A 13,215-nucleotide genomic window follows, 5' to 3' on the forward strand; every position below is an offset into this window, starting at 1 on the left:
CGGAAAACAGTAGTTTCGTTTTTACTCAGCGCAAAGCTGTCGAGGATGAAGAGCACCGTTTACATCCCGATGGGCGGCGACCTGGTGACACAAGCGAAAAAAATAATCGGGATGTGCGCGCGGTAGTGAAAAGCGTGTCTCGGGCAAAGACACGCGCCGTGGCCGCGCTGCGAGCGCTAATCAGTCATGAGATGACGAGAACTGCAGCTTCCGCACTGCTTTTGTGCAAAATAGAAACAGGATTCTGCTGATTCATTGAGTAGATAAAAGTTTGTTGACATAGAAAGCATTTGTTATTGCTTTCTTGGTACCTCGATAATTCGACATTCGGTTAATTCGGATACTTTTTCGGCCCCATGAAATCCAAATTAACAAGGTTTTACTATAGCAGTGCCATTCTTGAATGCCGACAGCTGCGACTTGTTACGCGCGGTCAGGGCGCGCAGGTTTCGATTTTTTTCATGCAACCCCGTTATAACAATTATCGGTTATAACAATGGAATTTCCGTGGCACTTGAATATTGTTGTAAGTGGGTTCAACTGTATACCGACATATTCGTGGTCCCCTTTGTGTCCCAAAGTCGGTCGGCGACTGCAACCACTCTACTGCTATTTCGCACGGACTACGATAGGCTGCAGGAGGAGACATCAGTTCATTCTTACACCGAACGCCATTAAGTGGCTTGTTGCCAAGCTTGTCTACATGATGGTATTTCTGGGCAGCTCCATTATAACCGATATTTAGTCTAGCGTGGCCACATTCTAAGTGGCATGTGTTTGCACTGAGTATAAGGAGGGTAAACGGGAGTCGGAGAATGGATGGATGGATGAAGAACTTTATTAGTGTCCTTTAGGGCGTGTGCTAGCACGCAGCGGGCCGCTCCCACGTCGAGACAGAAAGGCCGAGCCTCTCCGCTGCGTCGCGGGCCCGTTGGACAGCCCATAACTGTTCTTCGAGGTTGGGGCTGCGTAGAACCGCATACCAACGTGAAGAAATGTTGCTTTCATCGCCGCGTAACGCGGGACACCGCCAGAGCATGTGAGGTAAGCTCGCTAAGTCATTGCATAGTGCACATGCATTTGTTGTCTGAATTTCGGGGTACATTTTGTGAAGAAGTAGGGGGTTTGGGTATGCCCCCGTCTGTAGAAGCCTTAGTGTTAAAGCCTGAGGTCTATTGAGTTTACAATGTGGGAGGGGGTAGATCCTACGAGCCAAGTAAAAATGCTTAGTAATTTCGTTGTACGAGGAAGGAGAGTCCCAATAGTCAGTACCCCCAACGTCACGCTGCCCGGTACCCGTAGCTACGCGGTTGATAATCCCTCGCGCAGCATTGTGTGCCGACTCATTGAGGTTGGGCAGGGCACCCTCGATCTGTCCCATGTGGGCTGGAAACCAGATCACTGTGTGTGGCTTGATCTGCTTGCTTCCTAGTATCCCTAGGGCCAGCTCGGATATGGTTCCTTTGGCAAATGCCCGAACGGCTGATCTCGAGTCACTGTAGATTGATGTCCTCTTGTCCAATAAGGCCATCGCTATTGCAGCCTGCTCTGCGGTCTCAGAGGACGTCGTCCGAATCGAGATTGCGTTCGTTACTTTACTTTCATGGTCTACGCTAACCGCAGCGAAGGCCTGTTCGTCGGCATAGCGAGCTGCGTCTACAAAACTGTTCTCCGAAGCTTGTTCACGAGCCTTTTCCAGGAGGGCCTTCACGCGCGCCCGACGTCTTCCCACGTTGTGTTCCGGATGGACGTTTCGTGGGATCAGGGCGACAGTGATGCGGTCCCGCTGCTCTCGAGGGATGCTGCAGAACTTTATTTTGACTACTGTGGGGGGAACGCCCAGCTCCTGCAGGATGTGTCTTCCAGCTTCTGTGGTAGATAGCCTGACGAACTGGGCCCTCTCCTGCGCTTCCGCCAATTCCTCGAGCGTGTTATGCATGCCGAGTTGAAGTAAGCTTTCCGTGTGTGTGTATATGGGGAGGCCGAGGGCTCTCTTGATTGCCTTCCTGATTAATGCGTTGAGCTTATCCCGCTCCGATCTTCGCCAGTTGTGCATGGCCACGACGTAAGTGAAATGACACATTACGAACGCATGCGCCAATCTCACGAGGTTGTCTTCTCCGAGGCCTTGCTGCCGGTTGGCCACTCTTCTTATTAATCTGATGGCATTGTCCGTCTTCTTAGTGAGACGCAGCACTGTCTGGTTGTTAGAGCCACTCGACTCGACCATCATGCCGAGAATCCGGATGGCATCCACCCTCGGAATATAGCCTCCGTTGTTTGTCTGTAGTTTGACGTCGCATTCGGCGAGTGGCTTTCATCCCTTTGGTTTGGGGCCTCTGCGCTTGGGTCGATATAGTAGCAGTTCCGACTTGTGAGGTGAGCACCGAAGGCCCGTGGACTCGAGGTATCTCTCGGTAGCATCAATCGCCTCTTGCAGGGCCGTCTCTACCTGTCCATCACTACCTCCCAGTACACCAGATGGTAACGTCATCTGCGTATGTGGTATGACTGATACCATCGATAGCAGAGTTTCCTGGATAGACCAATCATGGCGAGGTTAAAGAGGGTTGGGGATATGACTGCCCCTTGTGGCGTCCCCTTAGACCCCAGCTTGATCATGTCTGAAGTCAGGTCCCCGATCTTAAGGGTGGCTTCTCTGTCTGACAGAAAAGATTTCGTGTAGGAATGGAAGTGCTTCCCCAGGTTAAGGCTCGAGATTGTGTCTAAAACGAACGAGTGAAGAATGTTGTCAAAGGCCTTTTCCAGATCTAGACCTAGTACGGCTCTCGTGTCCCGCGTAATACAGTCAATAATGCGATGCTTGATGAGCTTCATCGCGTCCTGCGTCGATAGTCCAGCCCTGAAGCCGATCATGTTGTATGGGTAAATGTCGTGGTCCTCCAGGTAGCGAGAAAGCCTGTTTAGCATTGCGTGCTCAGCAACCTTCCCCACGCACGATGTGAGCGAAATTGGGCGGAGGTTATCGAGGCTGGGCGGCTTGCCTGGCTTGGGGATGAGAATGGTGTTGGCCGATTTCCACATTTCCGGAACTATACCAATGCTCCATGCTTGGTTAATGATGTCTTTTAGGAATTCGATGGACTTGTCGTCCAGGTTCCGTAGAGCTTTGTTCGTGATCTTGTCCGGACCCGGAGCCGATCTGCCGTTGAGGGCGTGGAGCGCCTGCCTGATCTCCTCAATCCCGAATTCTGCGTCAATCTCAGGGTTCCCGGAGCCGTCGTAGTCAGGTGAAGGTGGTGTAGGACCCGATGCGACAGACAGGTATTTCTTCACGAGTCTGGATAAAATTTCCTCGCTCGAATATTCTCGCTTGGCTGCGTGTAGGGTGCGCGCCAGTGTGTTGTGTTGGTTGGTTTTAGTGTTCGTCTCGTCGAAGAGATGCTTTAGGAGGTTCCAGGTTCCCCCGTTACGCATCTGCCCGTCGATCGAGTTGCACACTTCATCCCATTGCTTTTAAGAGGGCTCTGCAGTGTTCCTCTATAGTTCTGTTGATTTCTGCTATCTTTTTTCTGAGCCTGCGGTTGAGTCTTTGTCCCTTCCACCTGGCGAGGAGGGACTGCTTGGCCTCCAACAGGTGAGCCAGACGGCTGTCCATCTTTTCCACCGGGAGGTCGATACAAACCTCTTTGGTGGTAGCTTTGATGTCGTCTCTAACCTGTGCTACCCATTGTTCGAGGCTAGGCTTGTCCTCACTCTCCGTTCGCTCTTCCCTAATCTTGCGAAACTTGTCCCAGTCTGTGTACTGGAACATGCGCCGTCTCTTCTGCTCGACCTGGAGGTGTGTGGCCAAGATATAATGGTCGCTACCAAAGTCTACCCCGAGGTTCGTCCCCTTAACCGCTGCAATGCTCCTGACAAAGGTGAGATCCGGTGTCGTGTCACGGCTCGACGATGTCCCGCATCTGGTGGGGAATGCCGGGTCCGTGACTAGCATCAAGTTTAGGTTTAGAGCCTCAAGCCAGAGGTCCTCCCCCTTGTTAGTGTTGTATGGGTAGCCCCAGGTGTGGTAGGGGGTGTTGAAGTCACCAGCTACGATCAAAGGGGAGTCTCACGCTAGTTGCGTGGCCTTGGTGATTAGGGCTTTGAAGCGTTGTCTTGGGTTTTTGGGACTACTGTAGAAGGCCACGTTATATTTCATACTGCAGTATGGCCAGTTATGTTATTAATGGTCTAAAGTTCGCCTTCCTCCACGAAGTGAATAACTCTTACATACTCTATTGTCTGAATGCAGCACAGCAAACAGCAGAGAAGTGCATTTATTGGATGAAATTCAGCCATGTAGCACACAGCGTCATCAAAAACAAAAATTTCAGAGGTCTCAGGCAAAAAAGCAAGACAAAATTGTGCGTACCATACCATAATTATGTCATGAATACCATTTGTTTAGAAGGTATTTGCAGAGTGACTACACAAGAGATGCAAGGGTCAACAAAACTGGCAGTGAAAGTTACAAGAATTCCAATTCTCTCTCAATGCCAACAAACTTGAGCTGTTCAGTAGGCCCATATCTGTAAATATGAAGAAGAAAAAAACAACAACAAGGTGATTGTTTTGAGACCCTATTCCTATTAAATTTGTTTAAGAGGAACGCAAATTCAGCAACAGATGTATAGACGAACAACGTACACAGTCAGCACTGACCCAAGAGTTGGTAAAAGCCATTAAAGGAGCACTGACCGAAAATGTCTCGTATGTCGCCCAAAGCCCATGCAAGCGATTTTGTGCACAACAGCGTTGAGCGACGGCTTCGAGTGATTAAACGGGCTGTCATGCGACTAAATCGTTCGTCCTTGTCGCTCGATTGATCAGTACTGGAAATCTAGAATTTCTTACTCTTTGCCAAGAAGTGCTATGAAAGACTATCCAATAGCGTGAAGCCGGAGCAGGATGTACATCAGTGCTGTGCGACCGGTAGTCACACGGAACAAAGGACGAAATTTTGATACGTGCAATGAAAAAAAAAAACCTACTGCAACACCTTCAGAAATATTTTAAGCTGCTCTGTACAGCAAAACAAATCAACTTAAATTATTAAGGCATGCATCATGCGAGTTACAGTGCACATTTGCTGCCCTCATACTGGCAACACTGGAGGCCGTCTCTCGCATGGGGCTCGACTTGTAGGCAACGCGTGGATGCAACAGCCATCTCCGTTGCGTCGCTTGTCACCAATGTGCGCTAAAATAGCTTACGTGGGGCTTACATATTGACCCAGTAATTACGCTATGGAGCCAGAGTTCCTCAGGAGTGCAACAAATAATTAATTACGTTACCTTTTAAAGTAACCAGTTAAAAAAAAAAAAAACTTGCCAAGTGCAACACAGCTCCAGATGCGAAAAAATCATGTCAGCAAGACCACCTGATGTGGCAGTCTTGCAGTATAATATCAATTCTCTGGTCATCTAAAGACACGCAACAATAAACGATTATAAAATGCGATGCTACACATGCATTCTCGAAGGCGAGGCAAGAACAGCAGCCGCAAGCGTGCAATTAATCTCGACGCTTTGGCATTGCAAGAACAACCTTAGTTTTTCACAAATAGGCACTCGAATCGCCTTCACACGAATGAAAGGCGAGTGGCTATGTACAGCTCGGAAACCTTAAACTTGGTGCATCAGGCTTAGTCTGTGAAAACTCCCACAAAATCATAACAGGTCTTTCCTTTTGATGTGATGTACTCCCTAAATTTGTCCTAGGGCTTTAACATCCACTTATCCTAGATAGCCCTCCCGCATTTCTAGTTATACACAAGAAAGGCACGTGAAACATGAGTAGCCATGTTATCTGCTAGCACAGCATTTAAAGTTTGGAAATTTCACCACCAGAAGCGTTATTCAAAATGGTGCTAGTTGCGGCATACAATGGCTGCGCAGTGCCAACACCTGAGCAAACAGCATCCATGGTGTCATGGCAAGCTTGTATGGAACTTCTGGGCGGAATAACCACCAGCCTTTTGTGTTTGAATCTTTTCTGGCTTACTAAGCTTCTCATGGTAGTGGTGGTATTTTGGAAGGGCAGAAATATGATTTAATAATACCGCTTAATCTTTTTTTTGTCCCTAAATAACAGACTGCAGCCAAACAAGACATGTGACAGGGCACATGTCACTAGGGTTACTTCCCACAGCCAAAAACTGTATTTTAGTCATTATTAAATTCTGTTGTTTTACGTGTTAAAACCACAATATGATTATGAGGCACGCCGTAGTGGGGGACTCCAGGTTAATTTTGATCATCTGTAGTTGTTTAATGTGCACCCAATGCACGGTACACGGGTGTTTTCGCATTACGCCCCCTCGAAATGCAGCCACAGTGGCTGGGATTCGATCCCGCAACTTCGGGCTTAGCAGCGCAACACCAAAGCCACCACGGCGGGTGATTTTAGTCATAGCAGGTGTTAACTCACTGTATATGTAAGCCCATTTTACTCATCATTTCTGGGCAACACAAGAAAATGCCAATTGACACTCTTATAAACGTAGTGTGTCTTACTTTCTGCAACTAGATTCTACTTTTCATTGACTTTTTCAAGCTTTTGTTTAATGGCACTATTTAAACCAAACTTCAACAAATTCAGAATTTTATCACAAAAGTCAATATGTATGTGAATATTACGCAGTTCCACAAGATGCTGCATGCATGCACACCAACTACGCATGAAATTCGAACATTTGGAGTACCAGTAATATCTACGAGCACGCTTAGCATTTGCAAAAAAATGTAACTGCAACACCTTGACTGCATTAACACATAAAAATCGGGAATTTCAGCTCTAATAATGCTATCATAACGGTGATTGCCGAAAATATGGCAAAGAAGGACAAACTTTTAATAATGCTGATCTTCAGTCTTACTACGAGTTTGGTCAAGAGCATGTGACATGTCCCAGAGAAAGAGATATCACCTTATTCTAAATGATAATTTGCAAGAATGGCTGTGGATTTAAAACACACACACACTGAAGAAGACAACTGCCAAAGCATTGTTCTTGTGGTGCTTGAGGTCATGTTCAGCTATTAATGTGGAACAGACTTCGTACTGCAGCCACACCCCCATGAAAGAGGACAACAATCACAGAAACAACAATCAATGCTGTTCCAAACTGGTAGCATAGCAGCTCTGGATCATTGGCACAGACTTCTTTTTTATACCGTCACAGTCAACTGAAACTTCCATGCAATTAAAGCACGTGAAACTTGGTCATTTACTATTCATACGCTTCAAGCGCACAAAGAACTACGAAAGATGCTTACCTGTAGTCAAAAAACAACTCTTCGCCAGACTGAATGTGACGTTTCGCAAAAATGCCAATGCGGTGGTCTCCATTCACCATCATCACTTTGGCATAGCAGTTTGGGTTAATGGAATGGTTGGCAAACCGAATCTTATTGCCTTTACGAGTGGCATCCACAACAAAATCTACAACAAGAAACCATCACCGCAGCTGTCAACATCCATGTAAAGGCAAATAAAGTCAAACTTGCCCTTACCGTTGTTCAGGTTGAAGAGAAAGCTGCACATGTACTTGTCATACACTTTGCCTCTACGATCGGCTTCATCTTGTGAAATGATCTGAGGATTAAAAGTTAAAAGCCAAATTAGGTGTGGTATAGACTGCAAGCAAAAAGCATGCCTGAAAAAAAAACAGCATGTTCATTGCTTTCTCTGGCTACATCACATTCTGATTGGAACAGTATATACAGGGTGTTTCACATAACTTGAACCAAGGATTTAAAAAAAAGTGGTTAACCACAGCTGGGTGAAACCTACAACATATTTGCCGTCATGTGGCACTCCTCAAAATATTTGTTTATTCTGCTTAATTAGTCAATTAACTGAGATAAATTATTAAAAATGTTTAATATTCACTTCAGGGCCAACTGCGTTTCTTTACATTGTAGAGGGGGTTCAGAAACAAATGATCCAATTTTTTTGTGGCGACGTACATGCTGTGTGTGTGTGGTGATCTTTTTCGGCGTTTAAAGAAAGCCCTCGAAATATGAAATAAAACATTGTGACTACGCTCATGGGCTATCGTATTGCAGTGCTGTCAGCCGTGCTTCGAGCGAAAGAACCGTGTGCGCGGACCGTGGCGAAGTGAGCGGCCGCAGCTACAGGCATCGGCTTCACAGTGTGTCATCATCTTTGACGGTGGCACACGGAAAGGAAGCGCTGTCGTCCCTGGATGAGCAATAGGCTGAGAGCGCTGCAATATGATAGCGCATGAGCGCAGTCATGTGATTTTAGTTCATACTTCTCAGGCTTTCTTTAAACGCTGAAAAAAATCCCCACGCAGCATGTACGTTGCCACAAAAAATTGGATCGGTTGTTTCTGAATCCCCTCTACAATGTAAAGAAACGCAGTTGGCCCTGAAGTGAATATTAAACATTTTTAATAATTTATCTCAGTTAATTGACTAATTAAGCAGAATAAAAAAATAGGAGGAGCGCCACATGACAGCAAACCATACGTCGTTGGTCTCATTCAGCTGCGGCTAACCATATTTTTTTAAATCCTTCGTTCAAGTTAGTGAAACACCCTGTATAACATGCTGTATTCATCTTGTAGTGAATACAAACACCCTTAATCGCAGACAGGAGCCTTTCATGAATGGCCTTAATATATTATGATCAACTCACTGTGCTAATTAGTGCAGAATTAACATTATTGCAGAAACAACACAGCAATCTAAAGCCAGAGCGTTCATGAGAAGGACAGACAGTAAGATAATACTCCTTAGTGTACCCTCTTAAGCTTGCGTTATTGACTCAACAGCCAGAGCTCTACCAAACAACAGTGTATATCTTACATAAATATAGCCTAATATGTCCAATGTATTCGCTTTCATCAGTGTCCTTTTGGTTTGTCTCATCTCTGAGCCTTACCACTCACATATGAACATGTTTATGTTTCCTTTTCTTTTCCTTATGTTTTTTTACACTGCCATAAAAATCAGAAGTTTTCATGATTGCCTCATTGAGATGATCCCCCATAAAAGTAATAAATAGATTTTTTCACAAAACTAAAAAGGCAACATAATTTAGTAGCAGCAAACATTTTAGCACAGCAGCATGCATTTCTGTTAGATCAACCAGCTTCTCGAGTAGATTAACTACTAATTAAGGGTTAACAACCAGCAATGACACTCACCTCTCCACAGTACTCAGATATGAATTCATTTTTTTGAGCTGTCTCCTTCAAGAATATTCCCCAGCCAGCAACATCGGACGGTGCCAGCAGCAGGTGCTGAAAATTTGTGACTTGTTCTCAAATCAGCATCTTGAAAAGTGGTGATTATAGCTTACCTTTCTCAGGCCCCTCTGTACACTCACATTTTTGCAGGAAATGTTTTGGACATCAAACTGATCTGTATGAAGAGAAAATTGCGGCACCATATACATAATCAAGTAACAATATTTAACAATACCCAAATAAATTCCACTAAAACATCCTGATGGCTGCATTGAGGTGAGGCATGCTTATACAAATACACATTTGCACTGAAAGAACAAGGGCAGACGTGAGGACACCTTGTGCTGCGTATCTTGCATCCTGCTATTAAAGGGACACTAAAGAGCAACACTAAATCAGTTCAGATTGGTGGAGAATTCTTTAGAGATCCTATTTTCACTTTCCTTGTGGAAGAAGACTGGTCACAAGCTCTTATAATTGAAGTATAAAACCCAATCACAAGCGAGGTGGTGCTGATATTTGTTACAGCATGTGCTGACATTGCTGCAGGGAACCTTTTGCCTGGCCTGGTTTCATTACACTGGCTTAGCTAGCAAGCATCGCCAGAAATGGAGGCGGATGAAGAGAAACCTGCCTGCAAAGTACTTGCCAAATGGCTCTTTCCTAGAGAAAAGTCTCTCCCGAGTGCACACAGGAGACAGGCATTCGAGATGGAATGCCGTTGCCGCATGGCAAAAAAACACAATTACACTGAATGCCAGCACAGACAACAAAAACATAACTGTATCAATGAATTACAAGGAAGTTATTGACTCGTGGCTTGCAGTAATTCATGGCAACATTGAGCAAGACACCACCCATATCTGCTCTGCATTTTACAAAGAAATTTAAGATCTGCACCCCCGAGGTAATGGTGGATTAGTAACCTGTATGACACAGTCTACAGTTTACAATGGAAAGTTCAGCAAACTGGTTAGGATCTATGCTACTGAAATGCAGGCATGTAAACACAGACACAGGCCAGGAACAAAAAGGATACCACAAATGCCAAGTATCAACTGAGACTAAGAAGAGAGTCATGGGTATACCTTACATTCAACCCGAGGTAATGGTGGATTAACAACCTACAGTTTACAATGGAAAGTTTAGCAAGCTGGTTAGGATCTATGCTTCTGAAATGCAGGCATGCAAACTCAAGACACAGGCAAGAACAAAAAGGACAACACAACTGAGACTAAGAAGAGAGTCATGGGTATACCTTACATTCAATCTATGTCACAATGAATCAATAAAGAAGAGAGTTGATATTGGGTCACTGTTGCGTTTACTGCTGACAATAAATTGTGAAAGGTATGCACATCCAGAGAACGAAAAACGAAGTGAACTGCAAGAAAAGACCCCACAAGGTGTTTTGTAAACTACACCAACAAGTCCTCAATATGCCATATGCGCATAGTTCATAAAGTTCCTTTTATCTGCAGTCACTTTTATGTACAGCAGATGGAGTGGCGCATCAGTCAGAGATTAATTAAAGACTGCATTGATTATTGTAATATTTTTACTATGATGTGCCTGTCCTGCTTGGACCCTGCTGTTTGCAGTTTGTACTAAATAAAAATTAAAAAATAAACATTGATTTATCTATGGCACACCGTCTAAATGTTCGTTACACTGCCACGACTGCAAATGTACTAAAAAAATTTCAGACTGTATAGTTCTGTCCGGACATAAGAATGAAGAAGTGTGCCTTATGGTTGAGGCATGGCATATCATTAATAGCAGTAGCATGTGCTTAATTCAGCATCCATTGTCTTCAACAAAGATGAATTGTCATGTCTAAACGGTTAGCTTTCAAGAGTTCCATGATTGACACGTACACACATGCACAGATAAGTTTTGTGGCAAAAGTTTTTTCATCCGCTGTGTGACTTATTAATAGTCATTAATTCAACCCCACTTAATTCAATTTTTCAGTTATTTCAAAACCAACAGTAGGTTCTGGCTGGTGCCAATATATTTCTATGGGCCCAAACTTTCACAACTTCATTCCTGAAATGGGCCTGAAGCTGGATAGTTTGAAATTTACTTCTCATGCACGTGCCTGACCCTATTTGGAACCCCAACAACTGCAGCCTCTGCCTTGGTGGCACTTGGGGGGACTGAGAATGCGTTGAAGACTCGTTATCTCCAAATGAAAGCGTCAATTTTCAGCCTGCCTTCAGCAAATTTCGAAGTGAAAATTATAGCTCACAATGAATGATTACTGTTTTTAACGGGTTCTAATGCGTGCTTTTTTTCCTGAAAAGTATATCCTGTGCCTTAAAATCGCACACGAAACCAAAACTTTGTTCACAGCATTAGCAACAACCAACAACAATCAGAGCCAGCATCAACCCTGCCATCACAAGGTGGCGACAGAACAAGTTTTCATGTAGGATGATGACAAGGATGTGCACCACTTTCAGGCTTTAATTACGAAGGCTCATAAGCAATCAGAGAGTCAACATGGTACATAATGGCGGCCATGCAGTAGCCATTGTTACGATTGGCCAGCGGGGGAAGCGACCTTCGAGCCACTCCTGACTTCCTGAGATGAATCAGCATGGTGAGGTCCACAGTACGTCACATCGGACAGACCAGCGGCGACACCAAGGGGAGACACGTTTGATGGCTACGGGGCTGATGGATATCACCCGGTGGCTGACCACAGTGCTGGGTCCACGAATGCTTGGGAAAGTGCGTGCAACGCTTCCTCACGGCCGCAGCTAGCCGCCAAGGCTGTTTGACAGACGAACCCGCTAATGGCTGGCCATCCTAGGAACCAAGATGCGCCAAATTGGGTCAAACGTGACACCACCTGTCTACGAGCGTCCCCTCTGTTCTCTGCGACAGTGAGCCGTGTGTGCCCGAGGCTACCTTTCCAAGTGTGTTTGGGGAATAAAGACGCTGGAGTGTTTATGCACCCCTCATCCTCAAGGCGACTTCGGCGACTTTGGACGCTCCGGTTGGAGGAAGGTGTGTGCGCAGGTTTCCCTGGCCTAGGGATCTAGGGAGGACAGAGGGCTTTTATTTATTTATTTATTAATACCTTAAGGGTCCCAGCAGGACATTACATGAGGGGTACGCATGTAAGCGGACGTTTGCGGCTGATCTAGAGTGCTCTTTGAGATGTAGCTAGTGCTCTCCCATCTGCTCTGAGATGTAGATAGTGCTCGCCCAGAACGATGTAGTCTGTTGAGATTCAGGTAGCGCTGACATGCTACGATGTACTGCGCTCCGTACTCCGGCCAGTACGATGATGATCCCCTTGTTCTGTAAATAAGTTGGCCTTCTGATGTAAATAAACACCCTGTTCCGTTTACCCTACCTCTCGACCCCGTACTCTTCACGAAAGAAGCAACCCTCGTCAACTCTGCTAGGACAACGGCATGGGCCCGCTAAGTCTCCGTGTGATGCCCCGGTAGCGTAGGCCAGCTACCCGTTACGAGATGCACCGGTGGCGTAGGCTAGAGAGCGACCCTCAGTTTGATGTTGGACTCTGAGACCACGACTCCCAAATTCTACACCATGCATGTTGAGAATAGAGCACCTTGTGCAAAAGCTAAGTTTTGACTTTGATCAACTTGTTTATGGATTGGATCGAGACGTACAGGTTGCCAACATAACGATAAAAATTGCAAGATTTAAGATATTTGTTTTAAAACGGTCAATTTTGCCGTTATTCGAATGTAACAGGAGGGCTGAGTTCAAGCAACGAAAATCATGAAAAAAACTTGCATTACAATCGGGTAAATACGCTATGTGCGTGATGAGATTAGGAAATTTGGACACAGGATAAAGTCAGCTGATGCAAAACAGGGTTCATTGGAGATTGCTTACAGAGGCAGTCATTCTCTAATGGAAATAAATAGGTTGATGATGATGGCAACTACTGGGAAGGAGACCCGAGAAAACTTTGAAATCAGCCCAGCCAGTTACAAGATGACAATAATTGAT

General features: G+C 45.3%; 1 protein-coding gene across 1 annotated transcript in view; it reads right to left on the bottom strand.

Annotated features, from left to right (window-relative positions):
- Positions 1–4,262: 4,262 nt before the first annotated feature.
- Positions 4,263–13,215, bottom strand: part of LOC119441781 (histone-lysine N-methyltransferase EZH2) — a 59,239-nt gene continuing 50,286 nt past the window's right edge. Inside the window, exons 14-18 of the mRNA XM_037706394.2 lie at positions 9,333–9,394; positions 9,178–9,273; positions 7,517–7,598; positions 7,280–7,445; positions 4,263–4,532 (exon numbers count right to left, since the gene is read on the bottom strand). Coding sequence (XP_037562322.1) covers positions 4,472–4,532; positions 7,280–7,445; positions 7,517–7,598; positions 9,178–9,273; positions 9,333–9,394 — 467 coding nt within the window. The 3' untranslated portion in view covers positions 4,263–4,471. The remainder of the gene's footprint in view (positions 4,533–7,279; positions 7,446–7,516; positions 7,599–9,177; positions 9,274–9,332; positions 9,395–13,215) is intronic.

This window comes from Dermacentor silvarum, chromosome 2 (assembly GCF_013339745.2).
Source record: "Dermacentor silvarum isolate Dsil-2018 chromosome 2, BIME_Dsil_1.4, whole genome shotgun sequence".
NCBI classification, from domain to species: domain Eukaryota; kingdom Metazoa; phylum Arthropoda; class Arachnida; order Ixodida; family Ixodidae; genus Dermacentor; species Dermacentor silvarum.